Genomic DNA, 27,961 nt, shown 5'->3' on the forward strand with positions numbered 1-27,961 from the left:
CCACGCGCGCGCCGATGGCGTTGTCGGCTGATGCCGCAGCCACCTAACGGAAGTGAACCGAGATTAGGACAAAAAAAAGCAACATTGTCGGCCAGAGATGTCGTAGATCTATTTCCGAACACGTCGTCGGGGGCAAAGTGGACGGCAGGTCGTTGGCTGACGAAAAATGGCGAAAATTCGCGCAGTGTGAGAGTGATCGTCCGTCGTCGATTGACGGTTGTGTCGTACCGAAGTGGCGGATGAGACGCGGAGGAAAAAAGGACAGTCAAGAAATTCGCAATAATGGGCCGTCGCGACGACGCGTCGCGCGACCGTGAACACGACTGACTGTCACGCTTCGCGCTCGCTCGGAAGGACCAAAAAAAGTGATTCCGCGGCTCGGTGGTTGCGAAACGTCACGCGGAGTCGCGTTGTGACCTGCAACGGACTCTCTATCAGCTATTCATCCATCCATCCGTCCATTCGTTCGTTCATTCGTTCGTTCGTAAAACTCACGTTACAAATTTTCAATGAGTGACGTATGACAAGGACGACGATAAGACTACGGATAATGCTTGTTCATCTACGGGATCGTTTAGCTCGACAGTATCAGTACGCCTGACGTCGCATTTGAACGTCGTATTCGTCGTCCTCCGCGTGAACCTTGAACGTATTCGCGAGATTATATATATATATATACACACACACACATACACACACACACACACGCACTTTATATGCAGTTATGTGTTATCTGACGTTCGGCTTGCTGACGAACGTTGAACGTGGTGGATTACTGTTGAGTCGCGCTTGGCAGATCGAGCGAAGGGACGGTGTGGAAGGTGCTCCGACAGTCGGACCGACGTACGGTCAGAAATGCGCACTCGGTGCTTTTTAACGTCTCTGGAAGCGTTATCCGTTTAACTGGCTGTGAAAAGTGCAACGTAACTGTATCAAGCCCAAAGAGTTGAGTAATGTAAAGAGTTTTAGTTTCTTCGTTCATTACATTTGTTGCTCAAATTTCGCAGTAAACATATCTTGAAGTATTGATATTGCTTTGTAAAGTGCTATAATAATGTAGCTAATATGTCACTGGATTTATACTATAATAATATAAATGTGTTTATAAATTTGTTGTGCAAATTTATTATATTGTAACACAATGTTCTTCTGTGTTACTCTCTCATAGATATATAGATATATACATACACAAAACACTGGTCAAAATGGATCAAGAAACGGTCTACGGCACACATGAAGATAGCCATGTTGTCATGTCAGAGAAGGTGCAGTCTCTGGCAGGCAGCATTTATCAAGAGTTCGAAAAGATGATAGCCAGATACGATGAGGATGTAGTGAAAGACTTAATGCCACTGCTAGTCAATGTGTTAGAATGTCTGGATATATCTTATACTGAGAATCAGGAACGTGAAGTCGAACTAGAGCTACTAAGGGAAGATAATGAACAACTTGTCACACAATATGAAAGAGAAAAGCAATTAAGAAAAGCATCAGATCAGGTAATACTTCTTTCATAAATCAAGTTATCCTGGGATCTGTAAATTATATTGTGTTTAATATATATAATATATATAATTGTATCACATAATATATAATAAAACATTTTTCTATCAGAAACTCCTCGAACTGGAAGATGTCTCCGAAGATGAGAGAAAAGAGCTTCTGTCAAAAATTGATAGTTTGGAATCTATTGTAAGAATGCTGGAACTCAAGACCAAGAACTCACATGATCATGGTACAAATGTCAATGGCACTTCCAGTCTACCTATAGTTCTTTTTACAGTAGATTATTTTTTTCTTATTTATATTATGCATTATTCATATATATATATATATATATATATATATATATATATATATATATATATACACACATGTTCTGTAGTAAGAATTGTATATGAGAAATATGAGATTTAAATTGTTTTTCTCAGTTGGTCGTCTTGAAGAGAAGGAAGCGGAACTGAAACGCGAATATTCCCGGTTGCACGATCGATACACGGAACTATTTAAGACTCATGTCGATTATATGGAGAGGACTAAAATGTTGGTTGGCAGCACAGAAAGATTGGAAAGTGTGTCCGCTAGCCGTGCACCATCCAGGTTACCTTCTCTTGGGCTTGCTCATATGTCGCGTAGCTCTGGGCCGTTAAGTTATGGCTTCCAGAGTTTGGAAGCTAGTATAAATGCTGAAGATGTTCACGAGGATATCGTACCAAATGCCGCTAATTTAAGAACAGAAATGTTAGATAGTAGCAGTGAAGCTGCTATCGAAACCTCCGACAAAAGCCAACTAACTGATCAACCAATGCAAGAAAACAAAACTACAGCTATATCCAGACGTATGTTTTATCTTTAATAATACTTTAAGCATATATACAATATCTCTAGATTTCTCTATTCTATGTTTTAAAGTTCTAACTGTAATAATACATTTCTGTAGACGAGAGCCCGGAAACAGAAGTGCCGCCAACTCTAATTACACCAACAACACCTACTGTGGAGAAGTTTGCTACTACTCCTAGCGGCAGAAGCAGAACCGAAAGAGAACAACGAAGCGGCAACACGTTATATCAAGAATTAAGCTTCCAAGATGCCGATGCGCTCGGCGAGATGGACGAGGGAGCTGATATTACCGGTATTATACTATAACAATATTATTTTAAAGTTTCTCGCGAAACTAAACCAACTAACCATCCTCATGAAACTAACCAACTCATAATCTTTCAGGAAGTTTAGTTCATCCTGGCGAATACGCTTCATCAGGTATATCGGTTAGAAAGACGAGATCTTTCATTTATATATACGTTTTTTTGATCCATTCATCCATTTCTTCTTGAATTATAACATCTCTTTAACTTATATTTGTGTTCCATTGTTTGTACCTCCGCATTCTATGCTGGCTCGTGTCATATCTCCAACATACGATTGCATAACACTAACTCACTATGCAGTCAATGACAACTTCTTCGGTAAGATATATGCTTTTAATAAAATCTTATTCAAACGATATATGCGTAATGTACAATACGCATCTTTTTGCAATAATTAACATTATACCAAGATCAATAGATAAAATGGTTTTATTGTTTTCTACATGATAACTAGTTATCAATAGGAATGGAAAATCGATTACAATAGATATCGTTCCTATTGCAGAATGTCCTTTCTAATTTTTTGCTATGCACATATAATCATAATTAAAGTAAAGATTTTAAAAATAAAATATTTGACTTTATATGTTAGTTTAAATTTGTATTGTAAATGTTATATTGTTATGCATTTGTATATTTTTTACATAGGTATGGGGAAGGAAGTAGAAAATCTCATTATGGAAAACAATGAACTGCTAGCCACCAAGTAAGTTTTGCAGCTAGTATTTAAAAAGATATATACTTATTACATATGTAAAAATTTTCATAATCTAATGTATTTTTTTACAGAAATGCGCTTAATGTTGTGAAGGATGATCTGATTGTTAAGGTGGATGAATTAACGAGGTGAGTTATTGTTAAACTTTGTCCTTACTTGTCCAAATCTTGTTATAATTTTGGGACATTATTGGACATCTAAATTTGTAGTGAACAAGAGATATTGCGCGAAGAGGTTCGAGGTTTACAACAGGCACGAGATCGATTACGGCAACGTGTCGCCGCGCTCGAGGAGGAACTGAAGAAGACCAAGGAGGAGGCGGAATCTGCGGCTAAAGCGACAAAGAGTGATGACGAGGAGGACGTGCCGTTGTCTCAGAGGAAACGGTTTACGCGGGTGGAGATGGCGAGGGTGCTCATGGAACGTAATCAATACAAGGAAAGATTTATGGAACTTCAAGAGGCCGTCAGATGGACGGAGATGATACGAGCCAGCAAGACCGACCCTTCCAGCATCTCGGGAGGGAAAGGTTCAGTGTGGAAGTTGTACGTTTACTATACGACATGTTTGCTAAACTGAAGAGGACCGAGGAGAAAATAGTTAATCCAACGTTTTTGGTTCAGTTTTAGTAATCTCTTTACGGGACCGGCCGATCGAGGGACTTTGGTACGTTCCACGCACACGTTACCGCATGTACGTTATAGTGCCCCGGCTAACCAGGTCGTACCAGCGCCGCCTTTGGACGCCATGCGTAGACGTACGTTGAAAAGTCGCCAAGACTTTCTCGACCAAGGAGACACCATGTGAGAAATCAATCAAATTTTATACATGCACGTAGATATCACGTCGATTTGACATCGGGACCTGCCTAATTTTATCTGATTAGTTAGACGATATTTCTGTTTCTTCTTATCATATTACGCTTTCTTTATATTTCATCACTATTTAATAACCATGAGTTCACTTTTTACCAAGAAAATTATTTCTCGTGGATGCACAACTCTACACAGGTTCAATTCAATGCGTTACTTTTATTCCGATGCTTTTTGCTATCAAAATCGTGGTAACGAACGTAAAGGTAATACTATTTTATCGTAGCTTACTTGGGACAAAGCCATAAAAACAAAAAGAACGAAGTAGACCGTTCTGGCGTGACTTTCTAAATTGCTCATCTTTACAGATTAGAATCCTCTTTGGTCAGTTGGGATCCATAAACTTTTGTGTCACGATTCGGTTATTAGTCTCAATTGCTCTAAAGAGAGATGTGAGTTTCTTTTAGATAATATAGCCTATGTAACTGACTGGTTTGCGCGCATTGCTGCAGTACATGTACTAATCAGTCCTCGTACTAGTTTTGTTATACCGTTTGACATTTATTAATCAGTATCTAAAGAATAGCGTATTATTGGATTTAGTTTTATTCATTGTATCTTTGTGCAAAGATCTGATCGTCAAAATTCAAATGACAAGACGTTTTACGACAGGTTAAGAAGAAGTATGACAGATTAAAATTATTATTCTTTTCTTATTCTACTCTGTTTACTATATATCTATCTTTACTTTTACATCCTTCACAAACAAAAGATTCCTTAATTATTATCGAGAGTTTTGGCATGGTTTGTATATTATACTATGATGACATATGTGATTATATCGCTCATAAGTGTGCAAGAATTGCACATTAGGCTGTCAAATAAATTATTTATCAATTTTTTTTCATAGTAATGTCTGGAAAAAAAAAATAATTTTGTAAATACGAATTTGTACAATTTTTGGAAAAATAATAATATACGATCATTATTGATCGAAAGAAATAAATGAAGTTTTGATTACGTTATAAACTTGGCCTTTATTTCACTCTTGTTACTGCGCTTTTGGTCTTTTCGTTCGGGTTACGTCCTTGCCTCTCCTTCATGGCGTTGTCAAGAGATACCTGGTTTTTCTGGCTTTCGGTGGGGTGCTTATTGGTCAGCAGGTAAATCTGTTCCGCTCTACTCTTCTAACTTTTCGCCTCAACATCAGACATCATAAGACATACGATTTCATAAGATGTATTCGTTTTTTACTTAACGTACATACACTCTATGTATACATTATTAACAAATTCGCAAGAGGGAGACGTTGTATTGTCATTGCTGTATCAGTGAAGATGGAACCAAATGATCGAGGATGTGTGTGGTGAAAATGGACGGTAGCGTGCGATGACGAACAGCAGTTACAGTATACTAACTCGGAAAAGTTGTAGTCATCTTCTCCCTTCTTGAACAGAAGCTCTCTCGAGCGCGTGACAATTAACGTATCTATTCGTGTCCTCTTTACAGATCGTCCGAAAAACTCGTAGCGAGACGTGCGAGCGAACGAAGAGAACAGTATCGCCAGGTACGAGCGCACGTCAGGAAGGAGGATGGTCGTCTTCAGGCGTACGGATGGAGTTTACCGGGGAAGCCTAGCGCACCTGTCAGACAGCCTGTCCCGGTGCCGGTGTATTGCCGACCGCTGCAAGAAACCGAGCCTGGTATGAAGGTATGTATTATGTTCATCAGGTCGATGACTAAAAGATTGGTAAGATCGAAACGTTATCGGCGCAGATTTGGTGCGGTGCCGGTGTCAACCTGGGCGGCGGTAAGACACGCGACGGCGGTTGCATGATCGGCGGAAGCGTATTTTACGCCGCAGAGGCGCGAGAAACGAGCAACACGAAGACGGACGCAGAAGATGCGGTTGAGCATTTGGACAAAGAGCTCCAGGAGAACGAGAACCGGCGACTTGAGGCGGAACGATGGGATCAGCAACTCAGTTCGCTTGTCTGGATCTGCACTTCGACGCAGAAAATGTCGAAGGTCACTGTGATAGACGCAAATAATCCGGCGGACATTCTAGAGGTGTTCAATGTTTGTCAGGGACACTTGCTTTGCATCGCCAGCGTACCCGGTGCCAAAGAGAGCGATTACATTCAGTCCTCGAATGAAAATTCGATTCGTACGACAAACGGGACTAACGACAGTGAGAACAACAACGGCGTCAGCGAGGACGTTACGAATGCGAACGAGAGTAACGAGCAGAACGATCAGAAAAATCATCAGGACGGTGAAGCTGACAAGAGCAAGAGCGAATCCGACAATCCGTCTGATGATCAGGCGAACGAGAATACCGAGAAAACCGTCATGACAGATCAGAATTCAACAAACGAACCCCAGAGTCTGGAAAGTATAGATAGCGAAATGGCAAACCTGGGAAAGGTTCACTTTGTACGGTACAACGCGGAAGTGTTTCCGTCACGGTTGAACGGCAAAGATACCGTGAACGAAGAGGCGAAGGAGGAAGAGGTCGTCGAAGAAACGCCAATCGAAAAAATGTCGTCTATACAACCGACCATGTGGTTGGGTGCTCAAAACGGCGCGGTTTTCGTTCATTCAGCCGTGGCCAAATGGTCGGTGTGCTTGCATTCCGTTAAGCTAAGAGATGCAGCGTTAGCCATTGTGTATGTAACTTCTCGAATAGTAATCGATATCTTGTTTATTTGTTAGTGCAATAGATAAAACTCTTTTTCCTTTTTCTTCTCATTAGACACGTGCAAGGTCGAGTACTAGTCGCTTTGGCGGATGGCACTGTAACGATATTTCGCAGAGGCGCGGATGGACAGTGGGATTTGTCCCAATATCATGTGATTACACTCGGTAGCCCTCAACATTCCATCAGGTGCATGACCGCGGTCAGCGGAAAAACCGTGTGGTGCGGATACAGAAACAAGATTCACGTGATCGATCCTATTTCTATGACGCTCGAGGTGCGAAGTAAAAACGGATGTAATTGAAAAGCATGTTTCCGTGTTTAGAAATATATGTACGGTTTTTCACTGTTTTTTTTATTAATGTCTAATTAATATAAAACTTTTTTTACAGTGCACAGTTGATGCACATCCTCGCAGAGAATCTCAAGTGCGGCAGCTGGCCTGGTTGGGCGAGGGTGTGTGGGTCAGCATCAGACTTGACTCTACGTTAAGGCTCTATCACGCTCATACTTATCAACATCTGCAAGACGTCGATATAGAGCCGTACGTCAGCAAGATGCTCGGTACGGGCAAGCTCGGATTCTCCTTCGTGCGCATTACCGCTTTATTAATTTCCTCAAACAGGCTGTGGATCGGTACCGGTAACGGAGTGATAATTTCAGTACCGTTGTCAGAAAGTGAGTTAAACAGTTAAATGTAAGAAGTATATCTGGACATCGACATTAGCTAATCCATGTTCTGTAGGTGCAGGTGGTTCAATGGCGGTGTCCAGAGTGCAAGCAGCAGGTAACAAAGGCGACGCGCCGGGCGTTGGTGTCAGGATCTTCGCGTCGGATCGCGGCGTCACGCCGGGAAGCTTTATACCTTACTGCAGCATGGCTCACGCCCAACTCAGCTTTCATGGACACAGAGACGCTGTGAAAATGTTTGTTGCTGTACCTGGTGAGTGTCTTAAATATTAATGAAAATAAGTATTTGCCATTGCTTATCGTGAGACTATTTAAAGAATTTAATCCTTTCTCAAACAAGAATTGTCTACATTTTTCCTTTCTTTCAGGTCATGGTGGTCAGAGCGCGATAACGGACGGAACACAGCCGGCAATGCTTGTTCTCTCCGGTGGTGAGGGTTATATTGACTTCAGAGTCGGTAAGTAAATTTTACTCGTTATAAGGTATATCGTGTTTGTTAAATTACAAGTCTCAAATAACGATTTTGTAAAAAAACGTTGCGGAGAAATACGAATTCTTCTTTATTATCATTGTGATTACTTATAATACGTTTTATAAGAAAATTGTAAAGATTTTTGTATTTTTTTTTAGTAATCTATTATTGTAATTTCAGCGGAAGAGGCTGAAGACGAGAGTGATGTGGCAACACACCTAATTGTGTGGCAGATGGTCAGGTATGCCCCCAGAGAGAAGCAAGAAGTAACTGATACCTGTTCTTAATTTCAATCAGCATTCTTCACCCTATCCTATCTTGAAACAAATGTCTCATTAATATTCGGTGCATCCTTTACTAACAGAACGACGTTTCCTACTGTTGCACGATACAATAAAGTCGACTAACAGCATCTTTACAATCTAGACAATTCAAAGCAATGCAAAATGGTTTCATCATTCTTTACATAGAACATACGTATGAACCTATGAAATATCAAATTTTACAGATTGCTTATACATTTAATGCACACGCGCATAGTTTAACGTTAAATTTCAGAATTGATTAAATATAAAGAAAAATATTGGACTCTTACTTCTTATGCAATTATAAAAAAAAAGCATTATACATTGCTTCTTTTATTCTCTGGGGGTTGGGCTTTCCCACCTGTCATGCATCGTGTCTTGTACAAAGTGCCACTTATACTTGCACTGTCTCCTATCAACCGGGCAACGAAATTTATTCGATAGAACAATGACAAACTCGTGATTATTTTATAGGTGACGGAGATGAAACAGAAGAGGGTATGGATCGGTCGAACGCCGCCGTCAACAATTCGGAGGAACACGGTGAGCAGAGTCATCTGATTGTGTGGCAGGTGCAGTGTCCATTACCAATGCCAATGAATGGCTAGCCTACGGACGGAGATATCGAGCGCGAATTGGCGAACGATTTAGCTTGCGACACAACGTTGTCGATGGACGATCATTGGATCGTGAATTGCGGTTTGTTGGACGCGATTATACCGGGGCGAGCGGTCTTCGTCGCCGCAAACTAATGTGCTAATTATCTATCTATTTAGATTGTGTAACAATCGTAGCAGAATACGTTAACAAATTTCAAAGCAACTAGTGCGATTTCGCGTTAGCGGAGCAAAACGGCACCAACGAAAGGTCGAGTCATTTTCTTTCGTAGTTTCACGAGCGATCGTGTTGTCCTGTCTTGCAACAGAAGCGCGTCGGAAGATTCTCGAGTCTCTCCACGTTGCGACTAGAATCTCAATTCTTCAATGCCGACAACTTCTCGCTTCTCTCGCGTCAAGCCGCATCCCAACCCTTAGGCTTTTGCGTACGAATCGAGTGCGACGATAGGATCGAATTATCTCACACGCCAAGATTTTTCCTGTGCCGATATTGGTCAGACGAGTGTTCATTTCGGAATATCGCGCTCCACGGACAGAAATGCTGGTAAGTCCGTCGACCGTAATTTCCGGCAATCATTGTGATAATACGACGAAGATGTTAACACACGAGGCGATGAGTTTTGACGAGCTGCTGCCGTGACACACACATCACCGTAACAAGGATTCATTTGTTCGAAGTACCTCGCGTATGTACCTGTCGTTCGCGATCTCCCGCAATCGCCGTTCATATATGCGGTACGCGCGGAAGATGTAATAAGGTGCGTGCGACTCAGGCAAACTTCTAGGCGTAATATAACATTATTTTACGTCGGGAAGTATATTATTTTCCTGACCTAACCGATTTTATTCGCGTACAACGTATGGAGCAAAATGGTAATAACAATAATAATATATAATAATAATTAAATATAATATATACTCCGTTTCTCTCCTTGATTAAATATCAATGATGTAAATAATAATATGTTTATATATAGCGCCGTGTGTATGTGTAGATCCGTGATACAAGTTCTCTTTATGTCAGCTGCGTGAGCTGATCGTTTTACGTACGCCAAGCAACAAATTCTGTACAAATTCTGTACGGGAAGGTAGAAAAATACTTGACATATGCTGCTTAGTGTAATGCAAAAATTTGATCGAGTTGGCAAAAATCAGCTGCACGTGATACATGCGATGCTAGCAATTGTTAACTTAAATACAGCGGAAATCAGCGACACTGCTTTTTTTCCTGTATTCTTGTCGGCAGCAGCTGCAGCCACAGCAGCAAGACAGCAGTATTATAAGTAATTGTATAAATAACTGTAACGTTTATTAGTTAAATTATTAATATTCGTTTCACCTTTTACTTCTTGATCAAGTTAGATCGTGCTCGGCGAAACGTAGCGTCTTTCCGCGGCTCGTGTGATCGTTAGAAGCGACAGAACCGACGATGTACATAATAATAATATAGCGCCGTATGTGTGTAGATCTATAATTGAATTTATTCTTCGTGTCGGTTGTAACGAAAGAACAAAGTCATTTTACACATGCGCGTAAACCAGTGTCCTCTCAGTTTTTGCGACCTTAACATCGCCCACAGTGCTACCAAAGAGATGAAATTGTAATAATTCGATTATATTGTTTGTATAAATTGCGTCGGAAACTCTGTTTCGTATTTCTGAATGACCTCGCGCATAAGTCGACGTAGAACGTTTGCATTTTTCGGTGGTCGACAGTACCACTGATAATATCGATCCGTGGTGATACAAATTTTGTAAAGTTCCCACGTTGAAAGAAACGCGCGACGCGGCACGACGGTTTAGGATACGATAGAAGAGCTGCGCAATTATCGTGCTGAGCTGGCTTTCGATGTCGAGCTCGGAACTGTACCTGGCTCGGGTGGCGTTGTAACGGCATTAATAAACGAAATTGCGGAAACAGACTTTTTCGCCACCATCTTCCTGTTATTGCACATCATTGAAATTGAATATTCGCGCGCGCACAAACAGCGCGCATAAACGTTGCTTTTCTAGAACGAAGAGAAAATTGGAGTTTATAATAAGCGCGTGTTACGATTATTTGTCGAGTAGATGTATACATATATATTTTTTTGTTATGAAGAAAGTTAAATTTGCTACGCTTATCAGTGTTTTTAATTTTTCAAAAATATCTTTAAATCTTGAACATGAACATCATTCATCAACGTGTTGATGAACATATTTTCATTTTCATATCACACTCTGATCGATCTATCGTATTTTTTTTAACTATTTCAAGTCACAGCAAATAAACTATAGTCTGTTCTTTTCAACTGCACTGCTGAACTAGTATGATAGCCAATTAGTGCAAACTTTTGGACAGCTTGCATATATTTCACTTGGATTTCTGTACGTTTTAATTAGCTGTAATTATATTTTCGACGTGAGAAGATAACGATATAATCTAATCGTCGTATAGAAGATTCGAGGTACGCGATATCACTTTTTCTCGATGATTTTATCAGATTAACCTATGAATTGTCACCGTGTCAACATATAAAAAATTTATATTTATGTATTTCTCCGTTTCCTTTGTTTCTCCTAAAAAAATGCGATCCTTATCAAAGGATTTCTAAAAAGCATCTTAAAAATGTCTAAAAGACATCTTTTAGAAGTTTATGCTATATGAGTTAGTACGATTCCTATTGACATTTTATATATAGCCCTGAAACTGTAACCATTATAATACTATACATTTACTTTGGTGTTGTACATAAACAGATATATAGCTCCTGTTGTAAATATGAAAATAAATAATTTATTAAATCACACAACTCTAAATTTACAATTAAATTCGCATTAAACGAGAGTCACGTTCCTTCAAAAGTACGACTTGTATACATATATTTAAATTGCAAAGAGAGGCAAAGAAAGCGTGCGTATAAAAATATATGAAAGCATATTTAAATTAAGAACATACTCCAATCTCCACAAAATACAGAAAAGTAAGATCAAGACTAAAAGATTTGTTGGGTCCATTTTAGAAACGACCAATAAGAAAAAGTGTACACGAAAGGTGCAATCGGATCAACGGCCGCGACCGCGGCAAAGTTCAGATCGAAAGGATCTAGGGACCTGCGATCCAGCCGAAAGATGACGAAAGTATGCGCGCACCTCACCCGCCTCTTTCGAATAGTCCCGCCGGCATTCCACGGTTACTGTCTGGCCGCAACGTGTACACGTTCCCACCCATCGTCCTTCGTGTTGGAGTTACACGGACATGATATAAGCACGCCGCGATCGCCACCGGGTGGTTGTTTCTACTCGTCACGTCGTTGCGAGACGCCGGGGAACGCATTCACCGCATTACTCGTTAGAAATTACAGCAGCTGCGGAAAAGCGATCGTTGACAAAATGGCCTGCCCGGTTCGAGATCCCGCGTCGGAGCAGTTGAACGATTACAAGAAGAATTACAAGGTATGCAATGGTACTCGCGCCTCTGCACGTCACGTATACACGCCTGTGTTCAGCTTCTTGACAGAGTTAAGTCAAGCGGGATTAGCTAAGATACGCAGTTGCGATCAGCGGTTCTCAAACCGTTCCTCGCCGGCAAATGACACATGCACGATTCTGATCGCTGCGTCGAGAAAATGAAGATATTTTTTTTTATTGCTCTCTTTTAGGATAATGCGTTTCGAGGTCTGTGCGATTTCTAAAGACAAATTATCGACTTAGAACGGAAATGCGAATTTTTATTCGTTTATGGCGAACTTATCCAACTGGATCCTGCCATCTTATCGTATGTTAAGATACCGTATCAGAGACGAGCAAAAGAGCTTGACTGTTCCAGTATCCCCTCCCGCTATATAATCGTGTTCTTTAACTTTCTAGCTGTACGGTGTCAGCTTATGAGTGTGTGATATTGAATGGCTCGAGTGAGAGACGGGAAGCGAGAATGACTTGGCTACTTTGACCTGTGATAAAAACAAGGAATATATTAAAGACGTAATGCATTTTTACATAGGAACGTATTGCGCTTGCGGTTGTAACGAACTAGTCCAGTTTGCTGCAGATAGCAACGCATCAATTAACGCTTCAAACAGGAATTGAATAATCACTAACACGATATGCGAAATGTATGTAGCTGACCGCATTTAGAAAATCTAATTACGTTTAATCGAGCATAGTTCGTTTGCTTTAATTCGCCTCTACTAAGTTCTTAATATTTTCGACAGAAAGCGAATCAAAATGAGACGAGAAAAACGAATGTCTTAAAAATTATATTTATCGCTGTCTCCTTCTCTTGGAGCAATCTTTCGTCAATTACGTTTAACGATATCTCAACGATGTTACGTGAACAACTGATATTATCCAGACTCTTGAGTAGAATTCCACCTCTACGCTTGCATAAAATGCTTTAATCGAGATTTTATTGTAAGCTATCGCAACAATAGATACGCGATAGATTATTCGGGAGAGAAGGCACATGAAATTTATGTTCAAATATGTGATTAAAATTACGAAATACGAAATAATATATCTCATAACATGCCAGAAATATATAAAAAAATAGAACGTTCGTATTAGAAAAGAAATCGTATGACTTATCGTTCCATATACAAGTTGTTCGTCAAGATCCACGTGTCACAGTATCGCGTTAAACCAAATAGAAAAGGAAATTTTCCCGAAAAATTACATCAAATAGATTTCATGTCCTGTAATATGTATCTTTTGACATGTAATTCTCAAATCTCAGTAATTACGTTGTTAAAAGTAATGCGACATATTTATTAGATGCATACGTATTTACATTGAAGTGGCTCGATTTACCAGAATTTTCAGCCTTTTTATATGAAAAAGTTTTGTGATTAGACTGCCGTTTAAATATTCATTCAAGGATGACACGAGCGACTTTGTGGTTGCTTCGAATATGACCTTACTATTGACTTCTGTACTTCGGCAGAAGAGCAACCTGTGCAATTATAGCTGATTACGTTTGCGATCAACGCAATTATACACGAAAATATGAATATGTTTTTATTTTAGACTTGAGTCTCTGGTATAAGTCACAATTGTTTGCCAACACCGACAATCTTCAAAAATAATAACACGAGTTAGAAGAAAAATTTACTAACTTTTCTCGAGTTTATAGAAATATTAACTATAAATCATGACAAAAAATTGATGTCTCGCTGAAATATTCAACAAAATGATAATATTTTATGTTTCTAAATTCATGAGACGAAAGCGCATATATTGTGCGCGATAAGATAGATACTACCATCTATGCAATTTATTTGCGTGCAAAAAGATACTTAAGTGTAATCATGTAGATATGATACGACTGTGCGCGATGTATTTTTTTTTTCTGGAATGTAATAAAATAAAATCATATCGTAGCTTAGTTATATCAACCAGTTGCGTTTAAAAATAAATATCTACTTTATGCGAAGAGAGCGTGATAACTATAACATAGAATTTCTAGTGCACTATCGTTTGTTATTGTAGAAGTTCATGAAATTTATTAATTTGTATTCGATTTTTCTTTTATTACGCGTATGTTTCTCTTACATAAGAAAAACGTGATTAAAGGATATTTATATCTGGCACCTAAAGGTTTGCGTGTCGCGGAGAATCAATCGTCGGGAGAATCCGATAGAATTTCTAAAGTGTTTACAGCGCAGTTGCACACGGCCTTGATTGATCACGAAAGAGCCAACTTGCGATTTCACTACGATATTAAAACGTAGGTCGTAACCCTTGACTATATCTTGAGACGTTTAAGATAGTAGAATCGCATTATTTTTATCTATATTTGTCGCAGAAATAATTAAGTACCGAGAGTAAAGTGTTAGAAAATCTCTTATATAATCGAGCGATTTATTTCGCACGTTAAATTATGCGTTGAAGGCGTTTCTGTTGAATGTAAGATCGCGAAAATAACTGAAGCTGTGTCATCGCGACACGATAAAGTAGTGATACGGACAAACTAAATATTTTTGCGTCCAGCGTCATTTTTGTAGAGATCTATCGTGTTAATCAAATAAAATAGCTGATTAAGTAACGCTTATCACGCGAAAGATATCAGCGAAACGCGCGCTTGCAGGTGAAATATTCGCGGGCGAGACTTTTATCCGTCGTATTTTTAAAATGCCGCTTACTCCTGTGTAATTTGCATTCCAAAAGACTTAGCAACTGCCTGAGCCGAACACATTAGGTCGACAGCAGTAATTTAAAAACAATATACACTGTGTCACGTTTGAAAAAATGCGACTTCCCAGTTATTGTGTGCTCAACGCTCTTTACTCATATCATAAAATTATATTTGAGTACGGCGAAGCATATCTTACAGAAATAATCAATATACTTACGACAAATTAAGCGCGACGCTCCGTTGATCAATTTTCGCAAATATACAAATAGATTGTCTTTTCACGACGTCCTTGGTGTGCCGCGATTCGCTAAATATTACAGTGATAATGAGCGAGGTTCCTGAATGTTGACAAGTACATGAATTTAGAGAGATTAATTAAATATAAATAAAGCAAATAACAATAACAATACGATTGACCTATAAGAGCCGTATATACTCTATATGTTAATAATATTGTTATATTATTTTACATGTACACAGAGAGTATAAAATATACATATTAGTAAATGTCGAGTACAAAAGCAATGATATTTAACTGTCAAAAATGTCGCGTGGAGAAACTTTATTTGCGTCGAAAAGATAAATGACACTATTAAAAACGTCACGGGAAATTTATGGATCGTTAGTCTCGCTTGCGGTTGTGCAGAATAATTTTTATTGCTTAATGTCAGTTTGTTCTCTTATATAATCGATTACTAACTTTTGTGCAGCTACTTGCGGCAATCGTTCGTCGAAGAAAACTCGAATTTTGTAATTTAGAGGAAAAAGTTTCTGTTTTTCGGCTGTTATTGCAAGCAATAAAATGCAGCGACGTGTTATGACACAAATGCCTCTTCAACGCTATCGTGAACGATAATTACAGCAATAAAATGTTGAAGTGGAGCGTTGATGATAGATAAATAGAAGATTTCGAAAGAGAGCCATTCCCTCGGACTTTGCTACGATCGCCGCGCACGCGATTACGTGATTTTTGTTCTATAAAACACCTATTCGACGGTACACTTCGTTTACTAACGAAATGAGCAGCGACAAGAGATCCCCTATTCATCGTGGTTTCTCTCTTTTATTTTGGAGAAAAAAGAAAAAGCGCGACCGTGGGAAAAAGTCCGATTGTGTAATTTATTTAGCTTTATAGTATCGGAAATTTAGCAAAATTTATGATATATAAGAATGATAATATTCTAGATAAAAATCTATTTCACGTACATTTATCAATAATTTTTAATTATCTATATAATATTCTTACAGGGTGAACAACCTGTATTACTGACTGCAAATGGAGCACCTATTTCTGAGAAGAAGGCCAGCCTTACGGTTGGCCCTCGTGGGCCCATGTTGTTGCAAGATTTCGTTTACCTGGACGAGATGTCGCATTTCGCCAGAGAGAGGATTCCGGAACGAGTTGTGCATGCGAAAGGAGCGGGTACGTTTGCACACAACTTTTTAAAGTTGAGAAGAAAAAATTAGATCACCGGAACTACTTATTGACTTTATGCGTAATTGCCAGGTGCGTTTGGGTATTTCGAAGTTACACATGACATCACCAAGTATAGCAAGGCTAAGGTGTTTTCCACTATCGGAAAGAGAACTCCGATCGCTATACGATGTTCCACCGTCGGTGGTGAAAGCGGTTCTGCCGATACGGTCAGGTAATAAATAAAGAAAATGCCAGTACTGCAATAAAACACTATTTAACTCTGACGCAGTAGTAAATATGCAAAGGAGATAATTGCGTTGCCACTTTTAATATTATTGCATTGACATATACATCGATGCTCTCGCTTTTTATTTTTCAAAATAAAGATACAACTAATTCGAAAATTCTCCATTCGTGTCCCTCTAATTATCATTGATACACTTATTACAATCTGTCGTTTCCAGAGATCCACGTGGCTTTGCTGTGAAATTCTACACCGAAGAGGGTATTTGGGATCTCGTTGGCAATAATACGCCCATTTTCTTCATCAAGGATCCACTCTTTTTCCCGAGTTTCATCCACACGCAAAAGAGAAATCCCGCGACGCATTTGAAAGTACGTATATGTATACATGATTTCACGTAACAAGTCACTTGTGATCTGAAGAGCGCATTAATAAAATCTCTTTGCTTAGGATGCTGACATGTTCTGGGACTTTATTTCTCTCAGGCCTGAATCGACGCATCAAGTTATGTTTCTTTTCGGTGATCGCGGTATTCCTGACGGCTACCGTCATATGAACGGCTATGGTTCTCACACGTTCAAACTGGTTAATAGCAAGAACGAGATGGTATACTGCAAATTCCACTACAAGGTGTGTTCCCTTATCTTGAACAATATTTGTTTTATTCACAAATAGCTGATTATTAATATTTAAAAATATAATGCCAGACCAATCAAGGAATCAAGAATATCCTCGCGGAAAAGGCCGCCGAGCTCAGCTCTTGTGATCCCGATTACTCGATCAGGGATCTTTATAACGCGATTTCCAAAGGAAACTATCCGTCCTGGACTCTATACATCCAAGTGATGACTGCTGAACAAGCAAAGACTTTTAGGTGGAATCCGTTTGATCTGACGAAAGTAATTATCACTTAATTTAATGAATAATTCATAATTAATGATTATTTATGTAATTATAGTAAATGCATTGTGACCATTTTAAAAATTAAATAAATTTTGGATAGATCTGGCCGCACAAGGAGTTCCCGTTGATACCAGTAGGTAAGTTAGTGTTGGATCGCAATCCTGAAAACTACTTCGCCGATGTGGAGCAAATGGCCTTCGATCCAGCGCACATGGTACCCGGTATCGAACCGAGTCCCGACAAAATGTTGCAAGGCCGACTTTTCGCCTATGGCGATACTCATAGACATCGTCTTGGTCCAAATCATCTTCAGTTGCCAGTAAATTGTCCGTATAAGGTAAGTTTTTAATGGCAAATCATGTCATTAGTAGTTAAACTTATTTTGAATATCCTTGAACACATATTTCTAATATAATTCTTTTATGCAACACAGACGATCTCCGCGATGAATTATCAGCGAGACGGCAACATGCCTTTGTATAACCAGGGTGGCGCGCCGAATTATTATCCGAACAGCTTCAGCGGCCCGAAGGAATGTCCGGCAGTGCGCTCGCCTAGCTTCCCGGTGAACGGAGACGTCGATCGTTACGATCCCAAGGACGAGGATGACTTTGGTCAGGTTACGAACTTCTGGAAGAAAGTTCTCGACGAGGCCGCTAAAGAGAGATTGGTAAAGAATATGGTCGGGAGTCTACGTGGTGCGTCGACGTTCATTGTCGAGAGAGCTGTGCGAAACTTCGCTCAAGTTGACGTTGATCTCGCGCAGAGATTAACAGAGGGCTTACGTAAAAGCGGGATGCTCATCAACGCCTTAGGCAGATCGGCTAACCTCTGAAAAGGATGCGCACTCGTTCCACTCAACTTCTACGTTTTTTTCCATAAGATTTTGTATTGATCGGATATGTTTGTCGAATTACGGCCGAAACTATTTCTCTCGTATATTTGAACTATTGTATATCGCTCTTAGCGATAATTAGCGTTAATGCGCTAATTAGATCTAATGTAATACTAATGCCTTTCTTTTCCTTACGAGGGTGTGGGTGTGTAACCATTAGTGCCTATAACATGATATAATACGGCATCTACATGTATAATGCACGCTAATTGTTCGAAGACGATTAAGATCAAAATGTATCATACAATTGTTTGATATTTTAAGATATTATATTTTGCTACGAATTACAATATACATGTATACTATTGAAAATTGTATGATTTTTTCTAAAAAGACGAGATGGGGATTTGTATGTAAATAAAATTTTTGAAATCATTAACAATTGCATCGTATCCCAATCGTGTGTTTGTAGTGTTCGCTACTTGCTCCTTTCTAACCTTGAATAAACAAAATGAAATACCCGATTTTACTTTCGCGCGAATTCAAGGTAGGCGACAATGAGTCACATAACCAATTAGGGCAACTTGTACAACAAAGACACTTCAACTGCATTTAAACTGCATTCGAAGCACGCTCGTTCTCACTCGACGTTTCGAAATTGAGTTTGAAATCTCGTGAGATCCGCGACAAGTATGTTTTGTTCCGTGAAATTCGATTTTGTAGATTAAAAACTGAAAAGTGTACTTCGAGTGTACTTGCTTACGTTTAAATGCGCGCTTCGGCATGACACTTCCGGTCGAACTTCTCATCTGACAGTCCGAAATGTTGTAGGGTACACAACTCACAGCTGTGACCCAAAATCGTTCAGTCAACGCGGGATGCTACCAGCAAGCACACGCGTTTGCAGATAAATCTAATGTGTCGACAGGTCTAAAGCTGCTGGAAAGCCGGAGGATCCTCTTCTGCGCGCGAACACAATAACCAAATTCGCATCGCGCGATTAACCTGATCACGGTAAAAAGACACACTTGTTCGTGCAGCGCACGTATTTACAGAGTCTAGCTACGATTTCATCGTGGGTGTTCTTTTTATAGATAGGCTCTGACCTCCTTCGCCACTCGAAGGGAGAATTCGACTAGCAGTCTCTCTGCGTACAGACCATGCTACAGCCAGCCTTTTAAATAGCATAAACATTGACACTCGACGCTATGCCAGACAGGTATATATCAAGTTGTGTTTATATCAAGATTCGATGAACTTATCCACTTATGTTTTTTTTTATGAATAAAATCTTATGTATTCTATTTGGTTCTATATACTCTCTACAATTTTGTAACAGTGTATTCAATTATTTCTTTACAAACATGCGTGACTAATTCATTTGCATTTTGCAATATTTTGTCAGTATATTTTGTCATAATCTGACGATATTTTATCAGGAGCAAAGTTTTGGTTGGTGCTGGAGTAATTTGGGGTGTAACTCTTTGCTGTCTTTTATTTAGTCGCAAGTTGAGGCCCATGGCATTGTTAAATTTCATTCCTACTATCTTATATCGGTCAGTTTATCATTATCTGATAAGAATATAGAGTGTTTGCAGGATTTTGTGTTTGCTTTGTTACTAATCGCGAAAAGAATATAAAATATTTAATACTGATCTCTCAGCCAATCAGTTAAATATAACAATTGAAAGCTATGTTATATTATTTTTATAAATAATTTTGGTGGGTAATGTTTGTTCTTTAATTATTATTTCAAATTTTGGATTGAATAACCTATCCTAATGTGCTTTCTACTTATCTTTCATTTTGCATACAAATTTTCTCATTATCATAGCGATAAAAAAATGGAGAATGAAGATGAACAAAAACATAATGTCAATAAGGCTAGTACATCAATAGACTGTGATACTAATGTACATAAAACAACACAAAATGAAATGCAAAATAGGTACGTAATTGGGCTTTATAATAAAACTATAATAAAAATATAATATATAAGAGGATGTTTTTTGTCTGCAGACAACCAACACCAAATTTTATGATGGGTGGATTGACAGGAGCGTCACCACCAAAATTCGTATCTTTTGACGAAATTGTAAAAGCTGCCAATGGAATGAAAAATATGGCCTTAGCACACGAAATCGCGGTAGACAAAAATTTTCAACTGCAGAAACTAGAGCCAGAAGATGGTAGTTTTCATAGGCGAGTAAAAGAAATAATGCACAAAGCTTTTTGGAATCTGTTAGCGGAGCAGTTGGCCGAAGATCCACCAGATTATTCACACGCACTGGTTTTATTGAAAGAAATTAAAGAAGTAATAATTTTTTTTCATTTACAACAGCAAAGGAAATATCAATTGTTGTCTGATAACATTCTTTTTTCTTTATTTCAGTCACTGGATGAGTTGGTGCCACCACAGAATTCGAAAATCAAAGATAATATTAGAGAGGTGCTTGACCTAGATTTAATTAAACAACAAACAGAAAAGGGCGTTTTAGATTTTCATCATTATGCCCAATATATAATCTCCATAATGAGTAAGATATGTGCGCCAGTCAGAGACGAAAAAATCAGAGAGCTTACGCAGCAGACGGACATTATCGAGACGTTTAAAGGTGTTATGGAATTGTTACAATTAATGAGATTGGACTTGGCAAATTTTACCATTACTATGATGAGACCAAATATCATCGCCTCGAGTATTGAGTATGAGAAGGCAAAGTTTGCCGAATTTTTAAAAATTAATTCAAATGGTTTGCAATACACAGAAAGATGGTTATTAAGGCATTTTGACCCGGAAAAGATCACGGACTCGTCGACCTCTAGTACTGGCAATATAAGACAACTTACTCACTCCTTGTTGACTGAAGCATACCTTGATCTTCTAGAATGGGATTTTAGCCCAGACGCTGAAGTATGAAATTAGTTTTTTTATGGTATAAAATTTCATTTTACTTGACGTGTTAGTTATAAATTCTCATTTTCACTTAGACCTTGATGCTGGACCAAGGAAGACTCCTGGAATTGCGTGACATAACTAGTAGATTGAGTGTCGTTGGTGCTGTAATATTGTTGATTAATAATACGATTGGTGCACCGATTCACGGAGTTTCAAACTTTAAGAAGAATATCAAAGAACATTTGAATGTATTATTAGACTCTGTACATTCTAACAAGTATGTTCAGTCGTAATCGAAGATAAATTGTAATAAAAATATATCAAAAATATCTAAAATTTGTATTTTCCTTTCAGAGATCTAGAAACTGCAATGCCAAATATTGTGCTACAAGTAAAAACAGACGTCAAAACTACATTACGAGAAGTCAACGCTCCTGACTTATCCCCGGAAGTGGAAACATTGTTGGAGGGTCAGATAACCGACTTGATAGACACGAAACATAAGATCAGATACCTCGTCAGTGAGTAGGACATTAAATATATAATAAATAATATTTTTTGTCTACAAATAAATATCTTTTTTAGGCTTACGAATTAGACAATTTCTGCAGAAGATCATACTCTCGCAATCTATTGCGCCCCAACAAGTACCACCAGGTCTCTCCTCACTGCAAGAAGAGTTAACAGCGATCGCGGCCCGATTCGTTATACTTGTTGCGCATAATCGGAGCGTATTCGGAGAATATTATCAAGACATTGTTGCAAACGCGCTTGCAAGAAGTGACGTTGACAATAACAAAGAAGTACATGGAGCACATACAATGGAATTATAAAAAGAATGGAAAGATAGTTTTAGATATGTATAAATATTGTTAATACACTTGGATCTCGTTATGGTCGTTTCTAAAGTTATAATTTTACTCATTTATCCTCTATTATACATCTCAACTTTTATCAATCCAGTTTTGTACTGCATGGGAATGGTGTGACACGAAGAATTAATTTTCTTTTTTGTAGTACTATATTGAGACACACTGTATCGAGGTACGAGTGTATATAATTTTTCATATTTATGTCCATCTAATTGTATAATGGGCAATATTCGCAAATTATATACATGATTAACAAAGTAGAAAAAGTATCTGTATTTATTGTTGTTACTTATTAGAAATCGACGAAGATGATCATTAACAATATATTTCTTTTTTACTATAACATATTATTTATGATACGTACACACTTATATTGATGTATGATATATCTACTAATGAAATTAGTGATATATTTAAGTGGCAGTTTTTTTCCATTAGTATTTCAACGTAAATTAATTTATAAATTTTTCTTATAAAGAATGCATCAAAGATCGTAAAGTATGATATAACATATATATACGTGAATTACGCGTATATTAAATGTAAAAACTAGTATTTATAATTATTGGTAATTATTTTTTATATTGTTATTACGTAAATGGAAAATATCTTTCAAATCTTTTCTTGATTTCGCCATAATGATAGCGTCATTTTATATTCAGTATGAATAATCTTGTCAATAGTTAAAGAAACTAACATAAATATAAATATAAAAAAAATTGTTTATTAGTCTATACCAAAAATAGTTTATACGATTAAATAAATAATATATACATATATATCCACGACATCTGCATTATATATCTTAAATACTCTAAGTTGGTATTATTAAGGACATTTTAAATTTTTTGTATAATTCTCAAAAGTTGCTATATGTTGTTTTTTTAGAAAACTTTTAAATCCTGAAAGCAGTAAAAGATATATTTTTCTAGTTAACTTATTTTTGCTGCTTAATATAAAAGATCTTTCATTCTTATCGTGTCTTATCATATAACTTACTATATATCTTAATAATCTATAAAAAAAATATATATATCTTAATAATCTATAAAAGATATTTTACACTTACCTATGAACAAATGTTGCAACTGTTTGTTCGATGGAAATAAATTCGATAATGTTTTCAATAATTCGTCAAAATCGCCACTTTGTGTATACCTCTGTATCATTGCCGCGAATAACTTATAATCACTCGCTGTTAATGCTTGTTTTACCTATAAGTATATTTAAATTAAAGTTGTATCATTTTCTATCATAAAAGTATCATTGAACAATTATATACTTACATCTTTTAAATATTGTTTTCCTAGTGCCTTTTTGTCATCCTTGTTCGCTTCTTTATCAGTTTGTGTGAAATTTACAGAAACGCTTTCTGGAACTGCCGACGGAACGGTTGGAGGGCCAGAAAAATATGTATCAACTTTAGACGGCAAAATATTAATTTTTCTTCGTTTTATAGTTGGTTCATCAACATGTTTCGCTAGTTCGCAAGTACTCTGATAATCTTTTAATTTGCAAGCACTAAAATTAATTGAGGATTGTGGCTTCAGTGACTGTTTGTCTTTTGCACCTTTATCTAAATACATATCTAAATTAAAACTATTGTTCGTTGATTCTGTTGTTAAGGTACTGTTTTGTGCTTTTTGCTTAAGTAAATGAGGCATCGTTGTTTCAAAGGTAGCACGTACAGCAGGTAGTGCGATAACGTCATTCCCGTACTGTGAATGCGTGATACTAGGTTGTGGCAGCTGAAATCATTTGTGAGTTAAAATCAATTATTTAACAACTATACAATTAATTGTATGTGGAATGTGGACTTAATTGGAGTGTCAAAACTTACAGTATTCTCCGCATATCTAAAAAATTCTCGCAATTCTTTCGTGATCATTCCGAAATTCGTAAATTTCTTGATGTATGGTCTGAGCCAAGCAGACAATTGTTTCTTAAAGTTTGGATTCTCAAACCTACAATCACAGAGTATCACAGCACCATAATCGCTTTTATGTCTTATTATTCTACCAATAGCTTGATTAACAGCCCGTGATGCTTCGAGTTGATACCATTCTTGCCCGGTTAAACCCTGAATATTAAATTTATTCATCAGTCCCACTAAAATTATCGCAGTATTATTATTTTTTAGTATTAAAATTAATGATTTTACACCTGTTTTTCTGTACTTCTTATTTCCTCCAAATATCTTTGCTTCAGCATAACTCGTGGATCTTTTAGGGGCGGAAATGGAAGACCGATGATTAATACAGCTCTACCATTTGCGTTAGCAAAGTCCAGACCTTCGCTGACTTTTCCTCTACATACCGCCATAAAAACAGCCCCTTTGCACGACGGGTCTTTAATCTTTTGGTAATATTCATTCATTACATTGATGAATCCATCCTTAGAGTTGGGTTCTACATAAATAGGCTGTTATCCGATAATTAATTTTAAACTATATTCACGAAATACACATTATTTTACAATGAGTACATTTGCATACTTGTTACCTTACGTTCGGTAATTTGTGTCCACAGACCTATATTTTGCCACTCATCTCTACACTTCTTCATAATCGGATACGAAGGAAAAAATATTAATAAACCGTGAGGCACAATGCAACTGAAGTTATATACTGTTCTTCCAAGGGATGCAATGTATTTCGGATCATTCCTGTAAAGATATAAGAATGATATATGAATGAATGATATAAAAAGATTATCGCGAATATTGTGTAGTAGCGTTTACCTCGTATTGTAAGATGAATTAAGCGGATGATTATCTGGTCCTTGACTGAGAACACCCACACATACTTGTTCCTTCGTTACAATGTGTGGGTTTTCTAATTGAACATCGATTGGTATACCAAGTTCGGATATAAATGGTTTCAACGGAGACAATGTACCGCTCGTAAGTACCACTGAACGTACTCCTTGTTCTACCATTTGTTGCATGCTACAAAGTGTATTTATTGTAGTATCCTGATATGTGTGTGATTTAAATAATATATATATTTTTTTATTAACTCATACCCAAAGCCAGGACTGAAACACCAGTAACTAATAAGTTTTCCATCTGTTTTTGTCATTGTCTTTTTGCTCTCCCAAACGTCATTCTTATAGCTCTTCTTCTGCTCTTCTGTCTGTATGTGAACTTTGTAACAGCGCTTCACTTTTTCCCTGTGACGTGCGATAGAAACACCGCTATTAAAAGCAGTCTTCAATAAATCACTAAATTTTTGCAATGCGTTTCCTTTTCTTGTAAACGGCGAAGTACTGGTAGTCGTCAGATATAAAATAATCTTCTCCAATTTGTCCACCACAATTTGCTCTTTGCCATGTGTCAACTGTTATGAAAATAATACATTAACGATATATACTTTGTATTAATATGGCGCTAAAAAACTTTAAAATTGGTTACCTCAGCTTTTTCAAGTAATTCAAAAATATATCCACCAGGCAAGGTGTCTCCTTCACTACGATTTTTCAGTTCAATAGAATCAATCGCTTTTTCCAGATCCAAAAACATGGCCTTTAAGACACATAAATCTTCTGCTGTGAAATCTTTTGGAATATTGTTCTCTGTTAGAAAGTCATTCTGTAGTTCTGTTTCCTTAGCTATATCTTGCATTACTCCAGTTACTTCTTCGATACACATTGCAACATCCGTACTACTTATCTGTAAATATACATAATTATATAATAAATTTAATTATATAATAAATTAAATCAAGGGGAAATATTTGTTTACACACCTGTAATGACGCTGCTTCTTCACAAACTTTTTCAACATTATGAGCTTCATCCAGCAGAACTACAGTATTTTGTAAATCTATACCTTGTGACTTCCGTGTTTTAGGATCCAATAGATAATTATAAGGCATAAAAACAATATCTGCATTTTGCTTTAATTCCTTTGCTAAAAAATAAGGACAACACTTGTGTTTCTGTCCAACTTTAACTAGGTCTTCTATGTCTAGTACTTCTTGTCTAAAAGTAGGATCATCCTTTCTGAAAGTATTAAAATTTATATATATATATATATATATATATATATATATATATATCCTTTTTCTATTTACATTGAAATTTATTTCATGATCATTTATTTATTAATGATTATATTTCAAGATGTTTTCCTTTATAATATACATACCTGGTCTCTACATTATTGAAATAAAAACAAGTTCTGGATTTTACTTTGGAATGGCACATATGTATCTTATTAAAAGTTGTTGTTTCTTTAGAAACCTGTGGATGTATACATAGTTGATCTCGAGATCCCAACACAGCAACAGATACATGTTTGTACGAAGTCCTCTTCAACTCATGCATAGCTTGAGAAAGTTGAGAATGTGTTCGAGATGCATAAACAATTTTAGGCATAGCCCAGCCAAAATTTTGAGGATTATCAGGTATTCCTGCTGCTTTTTCAAGTCCACTAGTTAAATGTTTAAAAAAATTTCCTCCAAGATCTTTCTTCTCAATTGCTATTACTTGAGCTTGTAATTGAGCTTTCTTTGCTAAGAGCCAACTTAAAGAAGAGCACAGTAGACTAAGAGTCTTTCCAGTTCCTGTTCAATTCATTCAATTACTATGAAACCCGTGCAGAAAATGTTAAAATATATTCATATATTTTTATATAAATATATTTTTTTCATTTCTTAAAAAAACAAAAACATTAAAATTTATTTTCTCCAGGATATTATTATTATTTAGGCTGCATTCTGATATTTTCCACTGATATTAAAAATTTATAGTTTATGTCACGTGTATCATAGATTTTCAATACTGGCAGTGAAAGCAGCAGAACGCAACCTTAGATGTTTCTACCAGTTACATTTTTTAATTGTCAAATATGTGCATATATGTAAATAAATGTAAATAAATATACCTGTAGGAGATTCCAGAACACCATGTTGACCATTTTGTAGACATTCTATCACTTTACGCATATATTCTTCTTGTACAGGGTACGGTTTAAAGGGAAAGTTGATAAGAATATCATTAATTGTGATGTCTGGCATCTTGCAAATTGATCAAAAACTTAATAATCACAACGATACTTCATAAAAAATGGCAGATTTTCCCGCTTGACAACCTAACCTAACCTAATTTCGTTTTGAGGATGAAGAGGACGCTTTAAAGAGTGTAAATTCCTTTTATTAGTGCAGAAAGTTTAGCCAGAGAGTAGCCTGATAGCATGTTCGACTGGCTCTGGGTTAATCCACTCTGGGTTATTCAGCCTACATTTATTGGTCGAAGAAATATTTATAAGCTTTTTTTTTTGGTCCATATTCTGAATTCTCTTTTATCTATAAAAGTGCCTCTAAAAGATGCTTAAGCCCGTATCAGGCTATAAATTAGGATTGAGATTGAATTGAAATTTAGTCAATCAAAGCAAAATTCATTCAACTTAAGTTTGATGAACTTTGCTCTGATTAGCCAATTTTCAATTCAATCTCAATCTTAATCCGTAGTCTGATACGAGCTTTAGGAGCCACCTGATTGGCTGAGAAGCTACATTTAAGATACTTTTAGTCCTGAGCCACAATAGGTATAGTAAGCTTTAAGCCTTAAGAAATTGACCAATCACATTATTCTCCTCAAATTTGACTGTGATTGGTCAATTTCTTAAGGCTTAAAGCTTACTACACCTATTGGGCTGCGTTCAGAAACCCTACTCGGTGAGTAGAGTAACATTTAATTAGCCAATCAGGGCAAAA

General features: G+C 37.2%; 4 protein-coding genes across 14 annotated transcripts; 3 read left to right on the top strand and 1 right to left on the bottom strand.

Annotated features, from left to right (window-relative positions):
• The first annotated feature begins 15 nt into the window (after window positions 1–15).
• LOC116851267 (JNK-interacting protein 3) lies at window positions 16–10,885 on the top strand. Of its 5 annotated transcripts, none has more exons than XM_032830564.1 (19): window positions 20–945; window positions 1,169–1,499; window positions 1,615–1,735; window positions 1,932–2,339; window positions 2,441–2,635; window positions 2,728–2,763; window positions 2,952–2,969; window positions 3,300–3,357; window positions 3,441–3,497; window positions 3,579–3,914; window positions 3,993–4,172; window positions 5,691–5,892; window positions 5,937–6,850; window positions 6,937–7,156; window positions 7,272–7,557; window positions 7,625–7,822; window positions 7,938–8,027; window positions 8,223–8,283; window positions 8,822–8,968. In XM_032830564.1, the coding sequence occupies exons 2-19, from the start codon at window positions 1,206–1,208 to the stop codon at window positions 8,823–8,825; spliced, it is 3,678 nt and encodes a 1,225-aa protein (XP_032686455.1). In that variant the 5' UTR covers window positions 20–945; window positions 1,169–1,205; the 3' UTR covers window positions 8,826–8,968. The 5 variants fall into 5 exon arrangements, with proteins under 5 accessions (XP_032686451.1, XP_032686455.1, XP_032686438.1 ...); XM_032830574.1 differs by having other exon boundaries at window positions 23–945; window positions 5,958–6,850; XM_032830547.1 differs by lacking the exon at window positions 8,223–8,283 and having other exon boundaries at window positions 21–945; window positions 8,822–10,885.
• Window positions 10,886–12,185: 1,300 nt separating this feature from the next.
• Window positions 12,186–18,886, top strand: LOC116851303 (catalase). Of its 2 annotated transcripts, none has more exons than XM_032830605.1 (8): window positions 12,186–12,398; window positions 16,324–16,498; window positions 16,583–16,724; window positions 16,957–17,107; window positions 17,187–17,366; window positions 17,444–17,635; window positions 17,740–17,976; window positions 18,073–18,886. In XM_032830605.1, the coding sequence occupies exons 1-8, from the start codon at window positions 12,336–12,338 to the stop codon at window positions 18,472–18,474; spliced, it is 1,542 nt and encodes a 513-aa protein (XP_032686496.1). In that variant the 5' UTR covers window positions 12,186–12,335; the 3' UTR covers window positions 18,475–18,886. The 2 variants fall into 2 exon arrangements, with proteins under 2 accessions (XP_032686496.1, XP_032686503.1); XM_032830612.1 differs by lacking the exon at window positions 12,186–12,398 and adding an exon at window positions 16,058–16,189.
• A 365-nt stretch (window positions 18,887–19,251) lies between these two features.
• Window positions 19,252–22,588, top strand: LOC116851318 (T-complex protein 11-like protein 1). Of its 5 annotated transcripts, none has more exons than XM_032830632.1 (9): window positions 19,252–19,488; window positions 19,573–19,693; window positions 19,914–20,030; window positions 20,309–20,422; window positions 20,494–20,788; window positions 20,867–21,388; window positions 21,466–21,650; window positions 21,728–21,894; window positions 21,959–22,588. In XM_032830632.1, the coding sequence occupies exons 2-9, from the start codon at window positions 19,683–19,685 to the stop codon at window positions 22,204–22,206; spliced, it is 1,659 nt and encodes a 552-aa protein (XP_032686523.1). In that variant the 5' UTR covers window positions 19,252–19,488; window positions 19,573–19,682; the 3' UTR covers window positions 22,207–22,588. The 5 variants fall into 5 exon arrangements, with proteins under 5 accessions (XP_032686523.1, XP_032686515.1, XP_032686527.1 ...); XM_032830624.1 differs by having other exon boundaries at window positions 19,253–19,488; window positions 19,569–19,693; XM_032830636.1 differs by lacking the exon at window positions 19,914–20,030 and having other exon boundaries at window positions 19,255–19,488; window positions 19,569–19,693.
• A 361-nt stretch (window positions 22,589–22,949) lies between these two features.
• On the bottom strand, window positions 22,950–27,812 carry LOC116851289 (regulator of telomere elongation helicase 1 homolog). Of its 2 annotated transcripts, none has more exons than XM_032830594.1 (12): window positions 27,130–27,812; window positions 26,392–26,809; window positions 25,991–26,246; window positions 25,657–25,914; window positions 25,269–25,582; window positions 24,985–25,191; window positions 24,752–24,909; window positions 24,409–24,653; window positions 24,086–24,325; window positions 23,532–23,993; window positions 23,315–23,459; window positions 22,950–23,147 (listed from the first exon to the last, which is right to left on the bottom strand). In XM_032830594.1, the coding sequence occupies exons 1-12, from the start codon at window positions 27,260–27,262 to the stop codon at window positions 23,074–23,076; spliced, it is 2,910 nt and encodes a 969-aa protein (XP_032686485.1). In that variant the 5' UTR covers window positions 27,263–27,812; the 3' UTR covers window positions 22,950–23,073. The 2 variants fall into 2 exon arrangements, with proteins under 2 accessions (XP_032686485.1, XP_032686477.1); XM_032830586.1 differs by having other exon boundaries at window positions 24,409–24,666; window positions 24,747–24,909; window positions 27,130–27,809.
• Window positions 27,813–27,961: the final 149 nt, after the last annotated feature.

This window comes from Odontomachus brunneus, unplaced genomic scaffold (assembly GCF_010583005.1).
Source record: "Odontomachus brunneus isolate Ranch 3 - 2012 unplaced genomic scaffold, Obru_v1 Obru_scaffold_006, whole genome shotgun sequence".
NCBI lineage: Eukaryota > Metazoa > Arthropoda > Insecta > Hymenoptera > Formicidae > Odontomachus > Odontomachus brunneus.